The 27,099-nt window shown below is 42.4% G+C and overlaps 1 protein-coding gene across 2 annotated transcripts in view; it reads left to right on the top strand.

Annotated features, from left to right (window-relative positions):
* The first annotated feature begins 14,826 nt into the window (after positions 1-14,826).
* Positions 14,827-27,099, top strand: part of adamtsl5 (ADAMTS like 5) — an 82,470-nt gene continuing 70,197 nt past the window's right edge. For both annotated transcript variants that reach the window (XM_057836721.1, XM_057836713.1), the window contains exon 1: positions 14,827-15,298. In XM_057836721.1, the coding sequence (XP_057692704.1) occupies positions 15,279-15,298 (20 nt within the window). In that variant the 5' untranslated portion in view covers positions 14,827-15,278. The remainder of the gene's footprint in view (positions 15,299-27,099) is intronic.

Raw genomic sequence — 27,099 nt, 5'->3', positions numbered from 1 at the left:
GACTGAAGTGGGAAAACGAAAGGAGCTCATAACAGTGCAGACGAAACGAACTCACGGAAGTCATTCGACCAATCAGAGTGAAGTATTACCAAAACAAACGGTGACATAATATACCGTAATGGCGGCAACAGATCACCGTATGCGTTTTCTTCAACACAACACGGCCGTGTCAATAAAGAAAAAGTCTTAAAATATACATATTTATATGTATTTATTTCTGTCTCCATCCATATACCCGTGTATAATGAGCACCCTCGATTTTACAAGTGGATTAGGGGAAAAAAAGTGCGCCTTATTTTCGGGAAATTACGGTAATTATTACTGTAGCGCTTGCAAAGATTGGCAGTCAGGCTGACTTTTCTCCACGAATGGGAGCGTCACGTTGCTGAATCGAACGCACCGATCGGAGTGTAGCGCTGACACATCACGGCGGCGCCGACAATTGTGCTAGTCGCGTTGCCGAATTGAACGCACCAATAGGAGTGTCGCGCTGACATACAGTGCCCTCCATAATTATTGGCACCCCTGGTTAAGATGTGTTTTTTAGCTTCTAATATATATTTTTTTTAATTCAAATAATATGGGACCTTAATGGAAAAAAAGAAAAATCCTACCTTCAATACAAGTGCACCAAAGCACACGGCCCCAGTTGAAGCCTGGGACCATGTGCTTTGGTCAGATGAGACCAAGATTGAGCTTTTTGGCAACAAACACTCTAAGTGGATCTGGCGTGCCACGAAAGATGCGCATGCTGAAAAGCACCTCATACCCACTGTGAAGTATGGGGGTGGGTCAGTGATGCTGTGGGGCTGTTTCGCTTCCAAAGGCCCTGGGAACCTTGTTACGGTGCATGGCATCATGAATGCTTTGAAATACCAGGACATTTTAAATCAAAATCTGCTGCCCTCTGCCCGAAAGCTGAAGATGGGTCGTCACTGGGTCTTTCAGCAAGACAATGACCCTAAACATATTGCCAAATCTACACAGAAATGGTTCACCAGACACAAAATCAAGCTCCTCCCATGGCCATCTCAGTCCCCATACCTTGTTTTGTTGGCACAAGGGGGTTGTACAAAGTATTAACACCAGGGTGGCTAATAATTGTGACACACATTATTTGATGTCAAATAATTATTTCTGTATGTGGGATTTTTCCCCACTGAGTAAAAGCACTTGTATTGAAGGTTGGATTTTTCTCTTTTTTTCCATTAAGGTCCCATATTATTTGAATTAAAAAAATATATATTTGAAGCTAAAAAACACATCTTAACCAGGGGTGCCAATAATTATGGAGGGCAATGTATCACAGCAAAGCCGACAATTGGCCTAGTAGCGTTGCCTTATCGAATGCATCAATCGGAGTGTCGCGCTGACATGTCATTGCTGCACTGACAAACAGTAGTCTCATTGACGCTGCAAGATGTTTCTGTTGAATTTTATTTTGTGCACTGCATAGATTTTCTTGTGCGCTGAGTATGTGCAGGCAGTGCGCGATTGCACACGCACGCATCTTAGAGGGAACATTGTACAGAACCTGTGCTTTTCTTAACTGTGTTATGCCTTATGATGAAAGAGCATCAGAAAAAATTTAATCATTTTGTCAAGTCAATGTTGTCATTTGTGACTCAGAGGATGCGGGAAAAGGAAAACAGCTCCTTTTGGGCCAAGATTAGAAAGAAACAACCCTCAAGTCGTGACATGAAAACGTGAGAGTCAAATTGCACCACAATCATCATATTTACAATGATTTTTCTCTCAATTTCTTTTGCATGATTAAAATGATGTTGCTTTGCTATGATTTTTTTCCCCTGTGCTGGTTTTGCTGGTAGACACCAGCAAATGCTGGATTTTCTATCAGTTCCTTGTGAATGTAAAAACATTGACCTGAGGTGGGTAGTTACGCGTTAAATTTACTCTGTTATATTTACTTGAGTAACTATTTGAGAAAAATGTACTTCTGAGAGTAATTTTACCACGCCATACTTTTTACTTTTACTTGAGTAGATTTGTGAAGAAGAAACACTACTCTTACTCCGCTACTTTGGGCTATGCTAGTCGTTACATTTTTCCTCTTTATTCTACAGTTTAGTTTTTGCTTCTTTTTTTGCCAGCGATTCCAACAGCAGCACTACCAGTTTCAGCAATGAGACGTCACAACACTAATCACATGAATTTATCATACCAATCAGACTCAAGCTTGCCATTTTATACTCATGCCGGCCTGTTCAATCACGTGGCGTCTTTAAAGCACTGTAAAAAAAAAAAAAGAAGAAGAATTTGACAAAGAGCGCTGCCCTCAGCATGACTCGAAAGTGCGGATTTTTACCTCTGTCCCAGTTTTGTTAGGGTTGCGTGAGCAAGAGGGGATCCCAGCGCAGACACACAGGGGTGAGATGAGTAATCTTTTATTGATGATCACAAGAATGTGGCGAGGGCTGGTGACTTGGCTCGGGGTAGTTGAGCTGGCGTGAGGCGAAGGAGCTCGGAGGGAGGCAGGCGTGGAATCCGACAAGGGGCGCGCAGAGAACAGGTCCTGGGGCGAGAGAAAAAACAAGTCGTGAGCCGGTGATCAGGAGTACGTATCAAAGCAATGCGAGAAACAACTGACGGTGGAACCAGACGAGTTGATCGGGTGACGAGGTGGAGCGTCTGCTTGGCTTTTAAAGCTGGCTGATGTTAATTGCCCTCAGGTGTGGCCGCTCCACTCGTCTGACCTGTAATCAAGTAAAAACATGCACACCTGCTGGAGGTGGGCATGTCTCAAAAGGAAGGGGAAGAGGACCTAACAGGACCCCCCCGCCTACGGGCGCCACCTGGCGCACGACGAAGAGCCCCGGGATGGGCACGGTGGAAATCTCGGATGAGCTCACGGGACAACACCCACCGAGCAGGGATCCAGGACCGTTCTTCTGGGCCGTAACCCTCCCAGTCCACCAGGTATTGGAGCCCACGGCCACGGCGGCGGACATCGAGAAGCCGCTCCACACGGTAGGCAGGACCCCCATCGATAGACAGGGGCGGCGGAGGAGGCTGAACAGGGGGTGCCAAAGGGCACGTGGAAACAGGCTTGACTTGGGAGACGTGGAAGGTAGGGTGGACTCTGAAATGGGCAGGGAGCTTGAGGCGCACGGCGTTAGGATTCACTATCTTTGTGATTTCAAAGGGACCAACGAACCGGGGGGAAAGCTTGACCGACTCAGTCTTGAGCGGGAGGGTCTTTGAAGAGAGCCACACCTTCTGACCAACGGTGTAGACGGGTGCAGGCCTGCGGCGGCGGTCAGCCTGAGTACGGGATTTCTCGGACGCACGGAGGAGTGCGGAGCGCGCTTTCTCCCAGACCTTGGAGCAACGATCAATGTGGGCTTGGACAGACGGGACGGCAATGTCGCGTTCCTGTGAAGGGAACAATGGGGGTTGGTAACCCAAGGAGCACAGGTAGGGAGACATACCTGATGAGGCATTCGGCAGGGTGTTGTGCGCGTATTCGATCCAGGGCAGTTGATCGCTCCAGGTGTTGGGGTGAGCTTGTGTGGTACAACGGATGGCTGCTTCGAGCTGTTGGTTTGTTCGCTCGCACTGGCCATTGGTCTGCGGGTGGTAACCGGAGGAGAGGCTTATGCCAACACCCAGGGCCGCACAGAAGGCCTTCCAAACCTGGGAGGTGAACTGGGGTCCCCTGTCAGAGACTATATCTGCCGAGATGCCATGTAAACGGAACACATGGGTTGTGAGCAGGGTCGTGGTTTCCGTTGCTGTTGGTAGCTTGGGCAGGGGGATGAAATGGGCAGCTTTGGAGAACCTATCCACTACGGTGAGTATAACTGTGTTGCCTTTGGAAGGAGGCAGGCCGGTGACGAAGTCCAGGGCTATGTGGGACCAAGGGCGGCTAGGAATGGGTAACGGGCGAAGGAGTCCAGAGCTGGGCTTGGTGGTAGTTTTACTGCGAGCACAAACAGTACATGCCAGAACATAGGATCTGGTGTCCTCAGGCATGGTGGGCCACCAGAACCGCTGGCGCAGCACAGCCAGCGTCCTACGGATGCCGGGGTGGCAGAACAGCCGAGAAGCGTGAGCCCACTCCAGCACCTGGGAACGGAGATCCTGGGGTACAAACAGGTTAGGTTGTGGGCCTGCTCGAGGGTCTGGATGTTCCCCATTGGAGTCTTTCACCTTTCGCTCGATCTCCCACTCCATCGAGGCAATGAAGCAAGTAGGTGGAAGAATGGGGGCTGGTTCTTCCTTGGGTTCGCCTGTTTGGAATTGGCGTGACAGGGCGTCGGGCTTGGTGTTTTTGCTACCTGGAATATAGGACAGGGTGAAATTGAAGCGGCTGAAAAACAGGGCCCACCTGGCTTGTCGGGGATTCAATCTCCTGGCGGACTTGAGGTATTCCAGGTTTTTATGGTCTGTGAGCACGACGAAGGGCTGGGGTGTCCCTTCCAGTAGGTGGCGCCATTCTTCCAATGCCAGTTTTACCGCCAAGAGTTCCCTGTCCCCGATGCTATAATTTCGTTCAGCGGGGGAGAGCCTACGAGAGAAAAAAACACATGGGTGGATCTTGCTGTCAGCCGGACGGCGTTGGGATAGCACCGCGCCCACGCCAATCTCCGAGGCATCGACCTCCACGATGTACTGCAGTGAGGGGCTAGGATGGACCAGCACCGGGGCCGTGGTGAACCGGCTCTTGAGGTCGCCGAAGGCGGAGTCTGCAGCATCAGACCAGAGGAATGGCTTGGCGGTGGAGGTGAGGGCGGTGAGCGGAGCCGCTAGCCGGCTATAATTGCGAATAAATCTGCGGTAGAAATTAGCAAACCCGAGAAATCGCTGTAGCTGCTTACGGTCAGATGGACGAGGCCAGTGCAGAACCGCTGTAACTTTTGCTGGGTCCATGCGTAGCTCCCCCTTTCCCACGACGTAGCCTAGGAATGTGGTTTCAGGAACATGGAACTCGCACTTCTCAGCTTTGACGTACAGTCTGTTCTCGAGGAGCCGCTGGAGCACTTGTCGGACGTGGTCCTCGTGCTCCGGTGGTGTGCGCGAGAACACCAAGATATCGTCTAGGTACACAACCACAAACCTGTTAATCATGTCTCCCAGGACATCATTAACAAGGTTCTGGAAAACTGCAGGGGCGTTTGTGAGCCCAAACGGCATTACCAAATATTCAAAATGGCCTAGGGGTGTATTAAAAGCGGTCTTCCACTCGTCACCCTCCCTAATACGGACCAGGTGGTAGGCACTGCGCAGGTCGAGTTTTGTGAAAATAGTGGCGCCATGGAGGGGGGTGAACGCAGACTCAAGAAGAGGAAGAGGGTACTTATTTTTTATCGTTATCTCGTTCAAGCCTCGAAAGTCTATGCAGGGTCTCAGGCCACCGTCTTTTTTGCCCGTGAAAAAGAAACCTGCACCTACTGGGGAAGACGACGGGCGAATGGCACCAGTTGCTAATGACTCGGTAATGTACTTTTTCATCGCCTCCCTTTCTGGAAGAGAGATGTTATAGAGGCGACCCTTTGGAAGAGCCGCACCAGGAAGGAGGTCGATGGCACAATCATAAGGTCGGTGTGGAGGGAGCGACGCTGCGCGGTCTTTATTGAATACCTGCCCCAGGTCGTGGTAGCATTTTGGCACGGCTGACAGGTCTGGTTGTTCCAGGCTCGGGACAGGACAAGCAGGCACTAGAGCGGATTTTAAGCAGTTAGTATGGCAGAAATCGCTCCAAGCCGTAATCCTGGGGTGTGTCCAGTCTATGGAGGGGTTATGAGTCTTCAACCAAGGCAGACCAAGGACCAGCGGTGTGCAGGGGCTATGGAAAACTAAAAACTGGCTCACCTCTCTGTGGTTGCCTGACAGGAGGACGTCTAAGGCTTCTGTTTTATTTCTCACGCTAAACAGGAGACGACCGTCCAGCGCAGTGGTTCTCAATGGGGCAGGAAGCGGGTGCGTAGCCAGCCCCAACTGGTCCACGAGGCCACGATCTATAAAATTCTCATCAGAGCCACAATCAACAAGGGCAGTTACTGTATGGGACTGATCCTTCCAGGTGAGTGTGGCGGGGAGCTGGAGCCTTCGTGAGGAATTGTAAGACATGTGACTCACCAGTAAGTCTTTGCTTGGGGAGACCAGACGCGCTGGGCAGCTGCGGATGAAATGCCCACTTTGACCGCAGTATATACATAATTGTGCACTATACCTGCAGTTGCGCTCCTCGTGTGTCAGCCTAGTGCGGCCCCACTGCAGTGGCTCGGTCCTTCCAGCGGGGGGCGGCGCCGCCTGCGCACCATCAGAGGCTTGGACAGGAAACAGTGATGGCCGCGGAATGACCGAGAGGCGGGTGTGCCGAGCGGCCGGCTGTTCTCTTCGTTGTCTCCGGCGTTCAAGCAGTCGATTGTCAATATTTATGGCTTGGCGGACAAGATCGTCCAGCGAATCCGATTCGTCCCGTGTGGCCAATTCATCTTTGATAGTCTCATCTAGTGCGCAGATGAAGATTTCTTGTAGCGCTGCGTCATTAAAGCGGCTTTCAGCCGCCAAACACCGGAACTCCACTGAGAATTCGGCGACGCTTCGAGTCCCTTGGCGAGCCGACATGAGCCGTTTGGCTGCCTCTTTGCCGCGGACAGGATGGTCAAAGATTTTGCACATTTCCTCGGTGAAGCGGGCGTACGAGAGACACACAGCGGATCCCTGCTCCCACACGGCCGAAGCCCAATCCAAAGCCGCCCCCCGCAAGGAAGCGATGAGGTAGGCAATCTTTGCTCTATCACCCTGGTATGCGGAGGGTTGCTGCTCAAAAACTAGGCTGCATTGAACTAGAAAGGCCCGACATGCACCGAGGTCGCCGTCGTACGGAGCCGGTGCGGGAACGTGGGGCTCTTGGCGCGAAGCCGATGACGCCGGGTTAGCAGTGGGCGCGAGGCTCGGAACGGCGGCGGGGTGGCTTGGAGATAACGGGGGCGTATGTGAATGAGAAGGCGATGTAAGCCGTGCCTGGATGGCCTGGATTGTCCGAGAGATGTCAGTTACCTTATGGAAGAGCGCTTCTATGGCCTGGTGATGATTAAGGAGTGACGTAGGCGAGCTGGCGAGGTTGTCTGCGGGATCCATGTTATGGCCCGATCAAGCTGTTAGGGTTGCGTGAGCAAGAGGGGATCCCAGCGCAGACACACAGGGGTGAGATGAGTAATCTTTTATTGATGATCACAAGAATGTGGCGAGGGCTGGTGACTTGGCTCGGGGTAGTTGAGCTGGCGTGAGGCGAAGGAGCTCGGAGGGAGGCAGGCGTGGAATCCGACAAGGGGCGCGCAGAGAACAGGTCCTGGGGCGAGAGAAAAAACAAGTCGTGAGCCGGTGATCAGGAGTACGTATCAAAGCAATGCGAGAAACAACTGACGGTGGAACCAGACGAGTTGATCGGGCGACGAGGTGGAGCGTCTGCTTGGCTTTTAAAGCTGGCTGATGTTAATTGCCCTCAGGTGTGGCCGCTCCACTCGTCTGACCTGTAATCAAGTAAAAACATGCACACCTGCTGGAGGTGGGCATGTCTCAAAAGGAAGGGGAAGAGGACCTAACAAGTTTTAATTTGGCACTGATTGACCACAGAGAACCAAAGATATGATCCTTTTAACTTCATAACAGGAACTGTGATGGAACTATTCACTATTCAACTATTAAAACTAGGAACCATTTTCTCCACTAGAGGGCACTAATGCTCTTTGGACGAATGATGCTTCCTTTCTGTAGATTTTTTTTCTCTCGCGGGAATGCAATGAAAGAACTACAGGTAATCACTGTTCAACTATTCAAACTAGGAACTATTTTTTCTACTAGAGGGCACTCGTACTCTTTGGACAAATTATGCTTCATTTCTGTATTTTTTTTTTTCATATTTCTTTGGCTTAATGTGGTTATGTTATAGTACAGTATGATAATAACAGCTAGTATAGATAACTGTGCTGAGAAAAAAAATGTTTTAAAAACAATCAACCATCATAAGCACTTACTCACAATGTTACTCATCACTTGAGTATTCTTTTCACCAAATACTTTTTTACTTGTACTTGAGTACATTTTTAGATGACTACTTTTACTTGAGTAATATTGTTTTGAAGTAACGTTACTTTTACTTGAGTAAACTTTTTGGCTACTCTACCTGCTTCTGACAACGACTTGACTTACGTGATGCCCAAACAGCACACGTTGTGAGTCAATTTAGCCAAATCTCAAAACCTGAGTGGCCATCATTTACCTGCTATGTACAGAGTGACATCACACCGTGCATTGTTAGGCAAGTTTGTCAACTCTTTGTTCTGCCTTCACACCAACTACTATCTGGAGCGCTGACCACTAAGGTAAGGTAAAATGTGCCGTATTAATCTTATCGTATATACATAAAGCATTATTTAAATCTTTTCATGTGCATTTGCTGTGGTTTGATATAATACTTTGGTTGCATGACCAGTTTCTATCTTTGTCACTTTTTTATCCCGCGCCACTGTTCGTCATCAGAAGTCAGTTTCACCTGGTCCGCGATCGACATCCCCAACCTCCTCGTGATGTGTCAACCACCACACGCATTGCCAACACACCCCCTTCACAGACAGCCAGGGGCGCTGGTTTACGTACTACTACTAGGCTACTATAAAGACAGTGTTCTATTTCACCTACAGTGTGTGTTGGAGTTTTTGTATTGGAAAAAAAGTGCCAGTATATTATAATGCAATTCCCTGCATCTAGACGGTGCAATGACACAACAAACACATTTGAAAACTAAAAGGTCCAATAAGCCTCAGGTCCAATAAGCCTTGGTTTAACGCCCTCTTTTTAAAAATAGCGCCTTATTCAACGTGACCCGGAAGCAAGCAAGGTGTCAGGGGGTGACCATATGATTAAAAGAACAATTTTCCAAAAATTCCCATAGTTAAACATGCATGCTATTGTTTCAATATGTTTTATTTATTTCTTTATTTTTACCCCACACGCACCCCCAGCAAAACACTATTTTCCCCCCCAACAACAGGGGGAGGTGCAGCACCCTCAGCACCCCACTTCCCGCACCACTGCCACGAGCAAAGCGTATTCTAATTAGCTTCAGTTAGGCTAAGTTCATAATGCAAGTCTTAATGCACAATTCTGACTTTTTAGTCATATCGGGTTTTTTTGGCGTGCCCGTTCAGACTGCCTTTGTCCATTAAACCCGTTCAAGTATCACGAATGTGTGTGCGTGCATGGCACACACATATACGGACAATATTGCCCCGACTCTTGGCCAGTGTTGTCACAGATTACTTAAAAAAGTAATTTATTTACTGATTACTGATTACACCTAAAAAAGGTAATCTGGTTACTTTACTGATTACTTTATTATCAAAGTAACTAAGTTACTTTCAAAGTAACTTATTTACTTTTTACTAATTTTTCTCCTTTTGCTGCCTAATGTCAAAAATTCTGAACTCCCCTTTTTAAATTAATAAAGACCTAGGCATTAAAATGTCATTATGGGTCAAAATCATTTTTCGAACAGATCATGTGACTAGCACCTTAGAGACTGTCCTTTGCTTTGCTTAGCCAAAACTACACCTGAGGAGGCAAGATAGATATTTACAATTTCTTTAAACTTAAGCTTTCAAACGCTACCAACAACAACAGAGCTTGAACCGAGGATTGAACGCGAACAGGTTCAAGATGTATTTACAGTATATACAGCATAGGCAAAACGTTTGGAGACACCTCAAGGATAGATACTTTGAAGACTGCAGAATATGAAACCTGTTTTCAGTTATTTTGCCAAGTACATTATTCCACGTTTGTTCATAGTGTTGATGTCTTTAGTGAGAATTTACAATAGTAGTGAAAATATATAAAACGCAAAAATGATGAGGTGTGTCCAAACTTTTGACTTTTGTTTCAGAGTCATTTACATGTTTTGCCCCCCCCCTCACCCCCCCAAAGTAAAACTCTGCCTATGGTTAAAAACTGTAACTCTAAAACGTACGTAAGGGCTGGTTACAAACTGTAGAAGTGCTGGCTGTCTCGTTACCTGTAGGCTTTGTTTGGAGTTTTGTCGCATTGTGCTGTAATTCCAAGTAGTATCTTGAATTGAATGTCGGGTTTTAATCGGTCAACAATCTTTTTGAGCCAGCGCAAAGTTTGCAAGGCACGGAGATATTTTTTGTCATCCTTACTGGACCGAAATGTGAAGTAACGGCTGTATTTCCAGTGAGAAAATGCAGGCGTTTCTGATTTCTCTTGCCTTTCAATGTTTGCATTCCGACGAGGTAGCCAGGACGTTTTCAACAACAAAATAGAAACGCACAGGCACTAAGGAAACTAAATTTATTCAGATTACTGGCTTGGAAAAATGAACGCGTTAGATTACTCGTTACTGAAAGAAAGTAATCAGATTACAGTTACTAATTTCTATTACAATTACTAAGTAACGTGTTACTGACAACACTGCTCTCGGCCGTGTCAGCAATCTTGAAATATTGCTCATTTAGAGCACAGAAAACCTAGCATTCTCATGCTTGCCCCCCCATTTTGTTTTTGTATGACCGTTGTCAAACTCGCCTCTTCCCTAAAAACGTTCAAGCTAGGCACTAACGCTAATCAAAGCTCCTTCTCTAACGTAGCGGCGCGCCCTGTCTCTCGCTCTCTGCTGACGTAATTGCTACATCAATTCCTATTTGAGGGAGTTGACAGTTCAGACAATAGCCAGATTTTTAAAAATTGTGGCCCAGATCGGTTTTAACCACATACAAAAGTGGCCTAGATCTGAGTTCCATTTTTATTGCATTTCAGAGCGTCAGGTTAATGCCTCACTCGAGTAGAAAAAACACCTAAGAAAGTCGGATTTGTGCATTAAAAGACTTGCGGTATGAACCTAGCCTAAGAGCAGTGGCGGACTTGGCAATTTTGGGGCCTAAGGTGAACATATCCAGGGGCCCTCTTCATGGGTCAGGGATTAAAAAGGTGAGAAGGGTGTGGACGAAATATGTTCCAGTACACGAGGGCTGTCCTAAATGACAAATTTTCTCCTGATTAGTCAGCCGACTAGTTTTACGATTAGTCGACTAATCTAATACTTTTTTTTGTAGTAATTTAGCAATTAAATTTTTGTTGACGCTTATTAATTCACAAAACTATTTTGGAAAACTTAAGTTATTTATTAAAATACAAATAATCATGTAAATAACAATAATTAATCACAAATAAAACAATTAAGTTACGGTAAATGCTGATAGCATTTACTAGTGCAAAAGAATGGAAAGTAAACAGATTCAGAACACTGACTTCGCCTTTCCAACATTATTCAAAACAATTCTTTAAAAAAATCTAGCATTATCATTATAGTATACTACTATATATAATAGTAGTATAATAATTATAATAATTATTCATTACCAATCATTTTTGTCATAAAAAGTGTCATTTGAAAGCTATTCTTAGTGTAGAATCTGTATTCTGTAGTATTTACTCAACATACTGGACTGTCTCAGAAAATTAGAATACACAATATTCTAATTTTCTGAGACAGTCCTGTACATTAATCCACCATTTAAAGCAGGGGTGTCCAAACTTTTTGCAAAGGGGACCAGATTTGGCGTGGTAAAAATGTGGGGGGCCGACCTTGGCTGACGTCCTTTACATAGAACAATATACAGGACTGTCTCAGAAAATTAGAATATTGTGTATTCTAATTTTCTGAGACAGTCCAGTATAATAAAATTAATTCTGAAGTATGTGTGATTAACTCAAAAAATCGTTATTTTTATGACGAACATGATGTGCTTTTATTTTGAAACATTCACCGGAGGTACGTTAGCTAAACCCCTAACCAAAAGCTTTACACTCCGTAAAAAACATTCTTCGTCATTGCTTGTGGTGTCACTAATAGATATAAAGTTTTTTTTCGTCAGCAAATGCTGTTTACCAGCTGTTGAGTGTTATTGTATGACTGATTGGAACTGTACTGCATTGTTTCGCCACATGGTGTGCTGTCGTGTATTTAATGTTCGGTGTGAAGAAGAAGAAAGTTAAAAGAGGCATTAGTGGCCTGTTCTCAATGTGTCCCTCACTGCACTTTGGCTCTCATGGAGAGCACGTTCGCTCATGTGTTCGAAATAAATGATAGCAGACGTGCAAAGTAGCAAGTGAGCTGTAAAAATAGCTATCTTAGTGGCGTGAAAAACGCGGGAAAGCTAAGTGAAGCTACCGAATAGCGAAGCGGAGCTAAGTGATGCTAAATGGAGCTAAGCGAATCTAAACGGCGCTAAATGAAGCTAAGCGACTGATACTCAGTTCGTCGTCGTGGAACAGTCCATTGTAGTGCGTGTGTGGGAGGGAGAGACAATATAAATGCAGCATTCAAATGGCTTTCTTTTTGTTTTGTTATTTGTTTGTTTGGTATGCTGACATAATTATACATGACGAATAGTTGGGGTTACTGCTGGCTCCGGTGGCCCAAGCCCTTACTCGTTGGGGCAAGGGCAGCTGGTTGTGGGCCCCTTACTGGTTGGGGGCCTAAGGCGATCGCCTACTTCGCCTGAATAGTAGCTCCGTCTATGCCTAAAATGCATATTATTGAGAAACAAAATTTTGCAGAGGAATAGGACCAAGTTGAATGGCTTAAAAAAGACGTTCTGGGCACTTTCAATGCAAATGATAATGCAAACCTGATAAAATTGCACCCACGGTTATGAAAAATGCTGTCAAAAACTTAAGTTAAAGTGCGTATGACACCAAAAAGCATGTTTATTTAATATTTCACACGTGTTTTATTCTCATGAATGAAATGGACCAATTGGATGTGTGTGGAAGCGATCGTTTTATATATTCAATTTTTGATTCCCGAGCCATTAAAATGAGGGACTTCCGTCTTCAGTCTTGGGTTTAGGACGAATGTGAATGTGACGTCACCCGGGTCAGCCTCTCACAATACAGCATAGCTTTATAGCATGCAGATAGACTGCGGATTCACCTGATTTTGCAGATTAATTCATTTATTTTTTTGCATCACGCCAGCAAAACGGCTGCAGGCTTTTGTAGCTGCACCAGGGAGAAGCGTGTGAGCCTTTCTGGGTTTCAGAAAGTTTCCGTTTACCCCGAGATCGGTCAAGACAAGTGTTCGAAAGTGTGGGACCATTGGACTTATGAGGGAGTGAGTAAACATCGTGTTTTGTATTATGTCAAATACTGGGATCATGGCACAAATTTTTATGTGGAGGGGGCTTTTTTATGGCTGACAATGCTTCTTGTCCAACGAGAATGCCACTTGGCCGACGACCGTCGTCTTGTCGCACCCCACCCCCGCCAGGAGAGCACTATACTTGGCTTATTGCCTTCTTCGTGTGCCCGGTGTTCAGTCAAATTTTCAACCCCATCAGAAATAGCAACTTTGTGTTAAAAAAGGCCACAAATACAGCGATTACAAAGTACACACTACAAATTTTCTTTAAATAAAGGACTATTTTCTTACGTTTGATCATGGACAGACATGTAGAAAAAGAAAACCCTCAGACACATCCTGCCATGTTATCTGCACAACAACGGCACCTGCTCTCATATGACTCTCACTGTTTACGTCTTCGACTTGTAGTAAAGCATTATTTTACAGCATACTCGTGGTGACCATGTGGCAGCTACGCGCTCCTCTGACGCCGGTTTGTCCAGCGGTCATTGTCCAGCTGCTACCCCGGAAACGAGCCCTCTGCCGCAGCAGGGGAACGACGAGCTACAACTTGCTCACTGTTGAGCGAGTTGTCAATCGCCGAAGACAATCGATAACCCCGCCGCCGTGTGAAATGATTCGGGCTATTTTTTGTGTGATTTTTCGTGTCGAAGACTTTGAAAATTCACTCGGTTCGGGTTGGCATGTCGGCTAGCTGTCACTCCCTTGGTTTGTTTACATTCTCCAAAGCCGAGGCAGGGAAATGACAAAAGCCTGACTAACTATTGTGGCATAAAATATCGTTCGGGAGGTGCGACAGTAAAGTTGAAGTCGACGGTTTTGACCATTATGGAGTAATTTTGCCATGTCATACTGAATAAATGCAATCTTATTATTTCATATTTCATTAAGCACAAGACTGTTATTTGTCATGAACATACCATTTATTTAGCTATTGGGGAAAACTACTTCGATAAAAAAAATATCCTGTAAAAATATTGGAGCCGAGAGACTGAAACAATGACATTTTGCGGCTCTCTTCGTCGCACTTTCCTCGTTCTGAATAATTCCCCCTCAAATGGCTGAATTTGAAATCAAAGAAACCATGACCCTGCCGACGTCATCCTCCTGTTGGGGACGCTAGAGCCCTATAATGGTAACGCCGGATTAATACACTAATTTCTCATCATCTGCGCATTGCCAAATTGTTGTATATAGTCGAATCATCTCAAAATATGATTCTAATTGACATAATAATGCTATCAAGACTTTTTTTTATCCTGTCGTACGCACTTTAAGGGCACCTTAAAATACATTCCTCAATTTTCAAAATTGTTTGGCCCTTGCATCCTTCAATTTTATTTTAAAATAGGACCAATGGATAAAAAAGATTGGACACTCATGGTCTAGGACTGCATAGATTCTATATATCGGCTCTACCCATACTGCTGGAGTCAAGACAAAGTGTGCAAAGTGTGACAGAGGAAAGCTGAGCTATGATTGGAGGGGATGGTCAGGAATGTTGCTCAGGTGGAGAGAGAGAGAGAGAGAGAGAGAGAGAGAGAGAGAGAGAGAGAGAGAGAGAGAGAGAGAGAGAGAGAGAGAGAGAGAGAGAGAGAGAGAGAGAGAGAGACGCACACTCCCACAGACGAAGTGTCTCCTCCTGGTGAACTTGTTGCTGTCTGAGTGTTTGTTCCTTGCAAGCTTTTTCGTGCAGCCTGACAGACTTGTTTAGACTAATCGTTGTGGAAAACAGACCAAGATAAATTCATCCAGAGTACCTTTCAGTTCAGTTCATTTTTGAGTCGCGAGAGAGAGGCATTCACCTGGAAGCGACAATCCCAAATGAAAGTTCCCACGTTAGCGTGCGCGCTTTTTTACGAAGCAAGAGTTTCAATGGCATTTTGACACCTGAAAGCGGAAGGAGTGGTACGGGGGAAAAAAAGTTGGAACGCGTTGCTGGATGAAGATAAGGGGCTGCCATGGAAGGCTCTGAAGTCCCTTTGTGGAAGCGTTCAACTGGGATGCAAAGTGCACCTGAGCCGCAACGTTCGATACCATGAGAAGACAACCAAAGAGCACGTGACTGCTACCCTTAGTGTCCATCATCATGTCTTACTCGTCTGCAAGGTAAAACATCACTCTAACCTCAATTCAACGCGCAGGAATTGCAGTCATGTAACCTTTTTCACCTGTATGCTAATTTGACTGTAATTTTGCATTTCAACATGATGATGCTCAAATTCAAATATTTACCTTGAGCTCCTTTTCTGGCAAGGGGCTGCAAAGCAATGAACATCTGATAGACAGGAGGTGATAAATTCCTGGGACACTTGAAATTTCTCCCCCTCCTTTGGAAACTGTTTGTTTTGAGTTGTCAGTTCGACAAAGGATCATATGAGAGATTTTGTGTCGCGCCCGGAATATTGCTCAGTTTCTTATGCTTTTAGGTGGATGTTTGTCAGGCCTTTGTGTGGCCTTAGAGCAGTGTTCCCCAACCTTTAAAAATCCAACACACACATTTTATGTCGGAAACAAAAATGTCACAAAAAGTGGATAGACATGTTAGTTTCCATCTGCAGTAGTAGTAGGATTTACATTTTTGGCTGTCACTGGCATTGATAAACTGATAAAGGTACAGTATTTCTAGTCAATAATTTTTTTTGCGACTAATATTCGACGCCTAATGATTTGAATGAATTTGATCTATTTGTGGACTACCTAAATCTGCACTGAGGCGGGCCATTCTGGGCACGGACACATCCGACTCTATTTGCCGCCATTCATAGCAGGTCATCTCAATCCCTTTAAATTTGACATGCAGAGATCTGGGTGCAGAAAAGAATTTTCATTGCTCTTCGCCAGTGTGTCAGTAAATAAAATAAGCAAGTCCCTTCATTAAAATGAGCTGGTGACTTATCAGAATATGGCCATGGACCCCTCGCTTAATCGTTTGTGCCCCCTATTAGCTGCATGCCAGTCAGTGGGATTATTTCAAAACTGCAGTATACTACATAGCCTAACCTATGTTGAAGTACTTTATTCCCACTATATTTTAGATGATTTTATGCCTTTTGAGTTCATATTTATGAATGACATGAATCTGACATCCACCTGCTCTATGGTGAAATTCACCAAAATTGCATTATACCAGTTGCTCCATTATTTAGATGTGGCTTGAATCACAACGCCCGTCTTGGTGTTGAGCGGTCTGCCAAAATCAGAATACCGCAGCTAGACATGTGTTCATGGTATACCCGTGGCATGAAAGCGTCACGGTTTCAAAACCGCAAAAAAAATTGCCGTCATACCATCCCTACAGTATTAGCTATTTTTTATGTCCCAAAAATGCAGGGAGAAACCTTGCAGCGGCAAGCCTCAACCCTCCCCCACTGTTTGTTGCTCAGTGTCAGTGAGTCAGCTGTGCTAGACGAAGGCTGTAGGAGGTGAAACACCTGAACTTTTTCCCCACATTGAAGAAAACGAAATCCCTGTTACGGGACTACTTCGGCGACAGAAAAGTTACAGACGGCTGCAGCTTAGAGCAGGAGGGCCAACCTACATGTAAAACATATTTGCGGAGGGTGGCTACTGAGGAGGCAGAACCTCTAATATGATTTCGCATTATACAAAATTAAAGGTTAGTTAACACCAAGGTTGTTAATAATGGCGTTAGAATATAACAGCGTTATTTTCTTCAGAAGTGAGTAATCTAATTAATTACTTTTCTCATCTTGGCAACGCCGTTACTGTTACTGATCCGGGAGAGGCTTGCGTTACTATGTTGGTTGACTGGCGCGAGAAAAGTCTAAAAAAGACGGACTCACGGAGACAAGAGAGCAGAGAAGGAGTGGGGAGATGGCAAGGGATTGTGACGCCGTTGCAAACGCGATGCTACTATGCTAGGTGGCTCCAATAATACCTGACTGTAGCCGATAACCTACAAACTACGCCCACATGATGCTTCAGTAGATATCACATATTTACTGAACTACTGTAGATGCAAATGACAGACACGGCTGCATTAGCAACATGTATAATAAAGAATTAGATGCGTTGGTAAACAGCCGCCATCTTAAAGCAGAAGACCTCTCAGGAAGGGAGCGAACCTTCCTAGCTAACCTAAGTAACTTTTTATCTAAAATGCTCCTAGATCGGGAAAATCTTGACTTGAATCTACCTTTAAATGATGAAATAGTTTTAAAACTTATACATGTCAAAAGTAGACAGAAGGGAACTAATGCAATAACGAGAGCAATTTTAACAACTTTAACGGTTGATTCACAACATTAAATGACTTCCACACATAGCAAAGGTTACTATCTAGTTATCGCAATATCCGCAATACCCCTGTGTGTAGTTAAATTTAGAGTAAAGAATTGGGCTAGTGCCAATTGTCCCCAAAAAACCTTTAAACTTTACATTGTGTGACCTGTTTTTTTTAAATGAAAATTATCACCAGTTACTTTGCCAAGTAACTAATTACTCTTACATTCAGGTAACTGAGTTACTAATGCAATTACTTTTTCGGGGAAGTAATTTGTAACTGTAATTAATTACTTTTTTAAAGTAAGTTTAACAACACTGGTTAACACTATCATGAACGTTTCTCAACAGCTATGAGAGTTAACTTCAGTGTGTTCAGTGTGTCTAGCGGTGGTAAAACATGTGATGTTTTTTTCTCTCTGGCAACAGTCTGTGTTGAGAAAGTGTGTGAATAATGTAAACATGATACGAGTCATACACACGGGCTTTTTCGTGAAAATAATTCAATTATTTTTGTTTTGATGGTAATAATGTTGAGCTGTGGCTGTGGGTTTAAGCTCAGTCTAAAAGACTGCATTTATTTTCATTTTATTCAGAATATTTCAGTTCTTTTAATTATTTAAAATGTATTTTAACCTGACAATATACTTATGTTCCAATTTGCTAATATGTTTTGAAAAATAAAAATCCTGGTCAATGGAAAAAGCTTTTTATGTTTTTTTTTTTTTACACCCAGATATTATTATATTTATAATAATAATATATTATTATAATATATTATATTTGCGTAAGGTTATCATACTGTCAGAATCTCATACCGGCACATGCCTTATCTACAGCATTACCACATGAATATATAGCAACTTGGCAGTAAAGCAAATCTGCAGAGGCACAAGCAGCATACATGTGTATCTCCCCTAAGGGCGCAAGTCATATTCAGTGTACTGTAAAGTGCTTCCTGCCATGAATGAGGTAATTCTTCTGCCACTTTTGTGGTATTGCAACTCCTGGCTCTACATTGCCAAACAGAATTTATCTCTTAAATATCACCGGCTATGAATAGCATGCTCATTTTTGTCTAATCCCTGCAACAGTGGACACATATGCAAAGTCAAATCCTCTGGTCCAACTGTGTATACAAACTTGATTTATCTTTAATCTGGCTTTGAATGTCATGACCCTAAATCCACCTTGGCTGCATTAGGTCCTCTTCTGCCCCACAATATTAGTGGAAACTAAACAGGAATAACCCAGTACTTTAAGCCTGTAAGGTGTTACATACAATGTGATGTGTCAAGAGGAGTTACTGGGGCTGTCTGTCGGAGGGACAACTACTAGTATATGTCAAAGTGATTGGTCTACAGAGTGAAGTCGATGAGGCGATAGAGTAGGATTTGGCTCAGGGCAAAGTTTCCGTCTGTGATAACTCTATGGAGGAATGTTTGTTTGGGAAACAGCCACCAGCCCCTTGAGCACATTTAATGAATATAGCGTGCCACAAAATGAGCGCATACTGTGTGTCATTTTGAAATGAGGACTCATTCAATGAATTTTTCATTGTTGAAAAAAGGGGAAATATAATATCTCCTGTTACAGAGCATCCTATATATGTGAAATGAATTCACACAGACTGGGTTGGCTGGTATTATTCAATTGCATGATGGACTTCAGTCTATGTCTACTTGTCATGTTGACTCAATGAAAAAGAAGCTTCCCTGAGGTGATGGACACATCTACTGCATGTTCATCTATAGACAGCAAATGATGATACAGTAGATGTGCATTCAACACATTTACTAATAGGCATCTATGTCAGCTCCTACCTCCACTTCTTTTTACATATTCCATGATCTTACCACTAATAGTACGCACAGACCTTTATAGTTTGCACATTCTATTATGCAGCGGTGGGGTAGAGTAGCCAAAAATGTTACTCAAGTAAGAGTAGCGTTATTCAAAACAATATTATTCAAGTAAAAGTAGTCATCTAAAAAATCACTCAAGTACAAGTAAAAAAAGTATTCAGTAAAAAGAATACTCAAGTAATGAGTAACTGCTTACAATGTCTTATTTTAAATTTTATTATTGTCTAATTATTTTTTTCTCAAAACATCGTCTATATAAATTATTATTATATTGTGCTATAACCTATTTCATGACCATATTAGGAAAAAAAAAAAAAAACGCAAAAATCATCTAATTCTGACGAGACATGATTGAACAGGCTGGCGTGATCTTAGGACTTCCTAATGCAAGCTTGTGTTGGTCACGTGTAGGGATGTCCTGATCACATATTTTTGCACCTGAGTCTGAGTCACCTTAGTTTTAATCATATTACTGTCCCACTGTGCCGCCTTCATATTGTGAATTATTTTTAGACAAGATTACCATAAAAATTTTTTTGTTTTCATTCATTGAGTGAGTCCACGCAAATCCACTCACCCTTTGATGCTCACGCTGCTGAGAACAGCCTCTCACCTACACTATGAGTCGCCACAACACACTACCGCTAGTGTTTAAAAGCTAAATGATGACTGACATATTTGATGGTAGAGCCAGCTCTCAGATAGACACTCCTTACATTAAGGAGACAAGAATAACCTCTGTGCAGTTGAGTTATCTCACTGTGTAAAGACACGCTGTTTTCATTGTTAGCGACATTGACTCCACCATGAATGTTGAGCTCTAGTTGTAGCGATGATGTACCATATTTTATCATACAATGTTCCAAAAAATAAAAATTAAAAAAGTTTTAATTAAGTTACTGTCCCGCCGTGCCACCTTCAGAAAGTGAATTATTTTTAAACAAGAATCATGTAGAAAAATGCTTGTCTTTATCAAATGCTTCATTGAGTGAGTCCACTCAAATCCACTCACGCTCCTGAGATTGCCATAGCACACTATAGCTAGTGTTTAACAAGCTAAACGATGATTGACACATTTAGGCCTTTGATGGTAGAGCTACCAAGGTTCTCTGGCTGGATCAAAGTTAGAAATCTGTCAATCATGTTTAATTTTAGCTAACTCAAGGGTACTGCTAACCAACAAAAGCAGCAGGAGGGAGAGTGAGAGGCTGTACAAGCATTAGGCAAAAAAACAAATATATATTTTTGAAATTTATAAACCCGATACTTTTCACCCGACTGGTAGAGCTACTGTGAGCACATCTGGCAAAAATATTGTAAAAACCCTAAGGAGTGGCGTAATGGAAGCGTTTTAAGTAAAATTTAAAAAGTATGGCATTGGAAAGCTACTCATAGAAGTAAATTTTTCTCAAAAGGTTATGCAAGTAAATGTAATGGAGTAAATATAACGCGTTACTATCCACATCTGCAATTATGAGAAATATCAACACAACCAAAGTGCATATTCAGTAACCATTATATGATACAATATGTGTACGTCTTCCAAAAGATTTTTTTTTTGTGTGACCCTCACCCATCAACATTGTCAGCTCCTTAATTTCCCCCTCACGCTGTCTGGGATTGACCCTTGACACTGCACTGAGTGGGGCTAGTGAATAACGAATACAGTGGTATGAAAAAGTATCTGAACCTTTTGAAATTTCTCACATTTCTGCATAAAATCACCATCAAATGTGATCTGATCTTTGTCAAAATCACAGAGATGAAAAAACAATGTCTGCCTTAACTAAAACCATTTATGCCATTGAAAAACATTTATAGGTTTTCATATTTTGATGATGCAAACAACGACAGTAAAAAATAAGTAAGTGAACGATCACATTTAACATTTTGTGCGCCCCACCCCCACCCCTTTGGCAGCAATAACTTCAACCAGACACTTCCTGTAGCTGCAGATTAGTCTGGCACAGCGATCAGGACCAATCTTGGCCCATTCTTCTCTACAAAACTGCTGCAGTTCAGTCAGATTCCTGCGATGTCTGGCATGAATCGCTGTCTTTAAGTTATGCAACAGTATCTCAATGGGGTTTCAAGTCTGGACTTTGACTTGGCCACACCAGAACGTGTATGATGTTCTTCTGAAACCATTTTGAAGTTGATTTAATTTTGTGTTGTGGATCATTGTCTTATTGCAGCATCCATCCTCTTTTTAGCTTCAACTGTCTGACAGACAACCTCACGTTTCCCTGCAAAACATCCTAATAAACTTTTAAATTCATTCTTCCATTAATGATTCCAAGTTGCCCTGTCCCTGAGGCAGCAAAACAGCCCTAAATCATGATGCTCCCTCCACAATGCTTCACGGTGGGGATGAGGTGTTGATGTTGGTGAGCTGTTCCATTTTTCCTCCACACATGACGTTGTGTGTTACTCCTAAACAATTCCACTTTGGTTTAATCAGTCCATAAAATATTTTGCCAAAACTTCTGCTGAGTGTCCAAGTGCCTTTTTGCGAACATTAAACGAGCAACAATGTTTATTTTAGACAGCAGTGGCTTCCTCCGTGGAGTCCTCCCATGAACACTAGTATTGGCCATAGTTTTACAAAATTCTTGATGTCATCTTTGGTGGACGGCCACTCCTTGGGAGAGAAGCAACAGTGCCAAACTCTCTCCATTTGTAGACAACTTCTCTGACTGTCGATTGATAAACATCCAGACTTTTAGAGATGGTTTTGTATCCTTTCCAAGCTTTATACAAATCAACAATCCTTGATCGCAGGTCTTCAGAGAGCTCTTTTGACCGAGCCATGATGTAAATCAGACAATGTTTCTCATTAAGGCATTTCTTACCAGGTGTGCGTTTCATAGTGGGCAGGGCAGGTTTAAGCCACTCATCCGTGATTGGGCACACACCTGACTTAAAATGTTTGGTAAAAAATTGGTATCAATTGCTCTTTAAGTCTCCTTAGACAGAGGGTTCATTTACTTATTTTTCTCCCTCCTGTCATTTTTTGCATGCTATCCTCATTAAAATATAAAAATCTATAAATCTTTGGGTGGTTTTAGTTAGAGCAGACACTGTATTTTCATCTGTGTGATTTTGACAAAGATTAGATCACATTTGATGGTGATTTTATGCAAAAATGTGAGAAATTCTAAAAGGTTCAGGTACTTTTTCATACCACTGTAGCTTGTTAAAAGTAGCTTAGTCATGATTAGTGCTGTGAGGATATAGTGTTGTATTGAAAATAATTTCTTAGATTGTGGCTTGAAAAGTCAATTACCCTTAAAACTGCGAGAACAAAAAGCTCAGTACAGGATGTTCCAGCAACATTACAATGCCTTTATGGATCTATTTGACTGTGGGGCCTCCAATTTTAAAATATTCCCCGAACATGTGCCACCAACATGCTGTGCTTGACACAAAGACATAAAATATTGTCAGGATTTCCTTTTGTGGACGAATTATGTTTTTTTTTTCTTTTTTTAACCCATACAGGGCACTTATTTTACTCATCGACTGCCAAGTGCACACAGGTCTACTTGTTTTATACTTCTTTGCATGCGTTCCAATCTCAGAAGTTCAGTCGTATATTCAAAAACAAAACAAAAATCTTCGATTTCACAGGCCAAAGTTGAAGAGCAATTTATTTTGAACTTGTGAACATCTCTCTCAGAACCCATCTTGTCTCCCTGCCATGTTTTTATCCATCTGACCCTGTATGAGATACAGTACTTGGCTCACTCACTGACATGGTATCACTGTTTTCTGTCAGGGGAAAATGATAGTTGTATTCCTGACTTGTTTCAAGGGTCAGTCAGATAAGTTTTTACTGCTATGCTGGCCTTGTGTTTTAGCAGGCTTCCTTCTCACCAGGGTTATTATTTTTCAGAATGGCTAGTATGTTTCTTCAATATTTTAAACACCTAATAAAATAAAGTCAATTGTGTTTGATAAGCGCAGTTGCTTTGACTTTATTTCTTGTTCAAATGCTTATGGTGTGATTGTTAACTTTTTGAAGTACTTACCCAACTATCAGCATGCATGTTGCAAGACATCGATTTTGATGAGAATTCAAACCTTCTTGTGCGCTGATAAAATTTCCTTTATTTTGAAGTTTTATCCCGAATGAAATGTTTAATAGAACTTAAGCTGACAACTTTAGTGCCTTTTTCACTTTGTATGTTGAGGACTGCAGATGACTCTTGGTGCTCTGTTTTAGTCCAAGTGGCTGTAAAAAGATAATCTTATAATCCGTGAGGTATGACGGTGTACCAACTTTGTTCTCTCTGTCATGGAAGCAGCAAGGGAGGTGAAATGAAGCAAAACAAGGGAAGACGGCGTCACTAAGCAACAGTTTGAAGGACGATTTTTTTTTTTTAATTTAGTCATCTGTCAGGACTAAACAGCGTATTGTTAACCTAGAAACGGGAATAAAATCGTCAATATTATAGTGTAACATTATAGGAATTATTTTAATGAGGAAAGATCAAATAAAGGACAAAGTAGATAAGCACAAGACATGTTACAGTGCTATGAAATACGGCTGAAGGTAATCCAGAGGACGTGATGTTTTGTCATCTACAAAGTGGATTAGGGCACAAGTGTAGATGTATTTTACATTTTATAATGACAGCTCGTTAAAATATCCTTCAAGAGGAGCAGCTGCTTAGGCACAAAGCGCTTCCATTCCAACTCAAAGAAGCTCATTTCATGAATGCGTGCGGAGTTGGGCCACAGAGTGCTCGATTGTTGTTCCTTCATTCATAGTCAACACACATTCGGGGGTCAGAGTTGACCAAAGGCCCTCTGACTGAACATCTGTTAAAGGTTGTGTTAGTCTATTCAGTGGCAAGTTCCTTCTAACGATCAGAACCTCCACCCGGCTTTCTCAAACACTGGTTGTGCTTTGGCTCCATTTCAAGGTGGGGAGGGGGGTCAAAGGTTAATATCAGCCGCATATAGTTGGATGGTCACCATACTGAAACACCTAAGGAAATTCAGTCAGGTGTTTGGCAAGAGCACCTACTGTAAGCAATTGCAAAGCGAGGTTTCAGTACAGTTTTGTTGATGACATGTAACGAAAATAAGGCAATTACATTTGTGACTTAATGGAAATACCATTAAGGGATATGCTCTGAATTGTGTAAATGCTTTCTTGTCAGTGTGGCTATTATTCATTCAAAGGATCAAAATACCCTAATTTTCAGACTATTAGCCGCTACTTTTTTCCCTAATTTTGAATTTAATTTAATTTTGGTTTATAGTCCAATGCGGCTTAGTTGGTGATTTATTTGGGTTATTAAGAAAAGCTTGACAGTGGCGTCATAAGACCATCATAATTACCGTATTGGCCCCAATATAAGACGGCCCTGATTATAAGACAACCCCCTCTTTTTCAAGACTCAAGTTTGAAAAAAGACTTTTTGAACACCAAATTAATTTTTATGCAGAATATAATTACAATACATCTGAAACGAATGATTATAACAATATATTTTAGAGAAAAAGCATGTTATTTTGCCTCATTCAAATCTTAATATCTGAACATTTAAATATGTAAACTAAAGTGCAATCACATTCGTAAATGAATGGCTTCTGGTTTTTGAAATGTAAATAAACCAATCCATTGTGATAAAACAACAAAATTGCAATAACTGCATTAACCATCAAAGTGAAGTCTAACTGTAACTAGTCTTGAAACAAATCTGAATAAGGAAAAACATTGCAATAAAGTAATGCAAACTGGTTAAACTTGAGAGTAGCTGAGATCTGTCATGACAGAACATGACTTCAATGATATCTGGCGCCATGGGTCGTGAATGGGTATAACGTCTAGACCATGACTATAAGACGACCCCCACTTTTTCAGTCTTATTTCAATGCAAAAAACACCGTCTTATATTCGGGCCAATACGGTATGACATGACACTATAATGGGTATTACTGAATGCTTATGTGAGATGTCATTAAGTGTCATCCAGAAAATTATGACACTAACTCCATTTATGTCCATCTTGAATCTTTTACATCCGTTTAAAAGTGAGACAATTTGCTGGATGACATTAAATAACATCCGTTATAAGCATTCTTTAATGCTCATGACAATGTCATTTAAATAATTATTTTTGTCTTGGGGCACCACGTTCAAATAAAGTGTTACAAAATTCCATAACTAGCAATTCATGAAACAACTGGAACAGTAACGGAAGAAATAATTAGCACAGAACATGAATTTTGATTGTTATTTACATCTATAGTGCTGCAATGCATGATAAGAGGCATGTTGGATGACAACAGTGTTGACAGCAGGTGGCAGCAGAGGTTGGCTCTCTCCCCCGAGGAAGCAGTGATGGCCAAATAAAGCTTCATGGAAGAAATGAAACTTTGCAGCTAATTGGTTCAAAGCTTCATGGTGGTTCATTTGGTCTTTGACAGTCTTTTGATGCCGATGTCAAATAAAGTGTTACCGCTTAATATCTTTTGGTGTAAATATCCCATAATACAGTAATGACAGCTTCGGCTTATAGTCCTGTAAGGGAGTGCCAAACATCGATTATTAGATGCATCGCGATTCGACATGTGGCGATTAGATTACGATTTATTAATCTTAAAAAAATGACGATTTCCCCTAATAACTTTATGACAGCCGCTCGTAGCGGAACGAAATTTAAGACATGTCTGCCGCCCAGACACCTTTAACGGACGCACGAATAACGTTATGATGGATGCTGCCGGTTACAGAGTGAGAGATTTACTCCTTTTCAAAAGAATGGAAAATAAATTTGTGTATGAGACAGGCAGTGACCCAGCGATCGCGCTTATGCGCGCAAGTTATTTTTTAGAGCGAGGGTGGAAGACAGATAGTTCATTGCTCCTTGTCTTTCAGTTGTCCAGCAGTAGGCTCAAGTTGTGTTAATTGGAAAAAGACCAATGTTTTGCAAAGTCCCGTGTCCATCTATCAGAGGTGAGTACACGAACCCTCTTGTACTGCTTAGCCTTTATTGTTGTTGTTTTTTAGATGTTACTAGTTAGCGTCGAACACTATGCTAATTAGCGAATTCGCTAACGTGTCGATTTGTGCGTTGTTTAGTGGTGTACAAAAGTTACTTCCAATGCAGAATGTGTAAAACCAGGATTAAGTTCAGCGGTAACACTACGAACAAATCTGTGGAAACAAAGTATATTGGTTAAAAGAAGTCTTATTTCTAAAGACACTTTGTTTGTTTCCAGAAAATGTGGATTTCATTCCACCAGTGTAAATTTGATTGTATTGTTGAGAGAAATAACTGCTGCCTTTGCAACAGCTAATGTTTTTGCACCTTCTTGTGAAAAAGAGTATCTCAAGGTCAGCTGTGTTTTGTATGGGCATGTTGACAAATAAGTACTGCCTTTTAAATAATGTCCATAATGTTTTTGCACAAAAAAGCAGTTTAAGGGGAGATTTTTGTTGTATGGGCATGTATCCATCATTCCTGTTGAATCATTAGGATATTTTAAATAAATAATGGACAAAAATTTGTTTGGTTACTTTTACGGCTGTCAAAATTATCGCGCGGTAATTAATTTTTTAAATTAATCACGTTAAAATATTTGACGCAATTAACGCACATGTCCCGCTCAGACAGTATTCTGCCTCTTGGGAAGTTTTACAGCAAGGCTTTTTGTGCTGTAACAGCGAACTCTTGTGGTCGCTTTGCGACATGGTTTATTTTCTTGCCAGTTCAGTATGGCTGCACGACGTCTCGGGTTGACGCCTACGTTGTAATGTTGTGCTTATATGATCCTTGGACAAGA

The sequence above is a fragment of the Corythoichthys intestinalis genome, chromosome 1 (assembly GCF_030265065.1).
Source record: "Corythoichthys intestinalis isolate RoL2023-P3 chromosome 1, ASM3026506v1, whole genome shotgun sequence".
Taxonomy (NCBI): domain Eukaryota; kingdom Metazoa; phylum Chordata; class Actinopteri; order Syngnathiformes; family Syngnathidae; genus Corythoichthys; species Corythoichthys intestinalis.
This window is presented reverse-complemented; position numbering and strand designations above follow the sequence as displayed.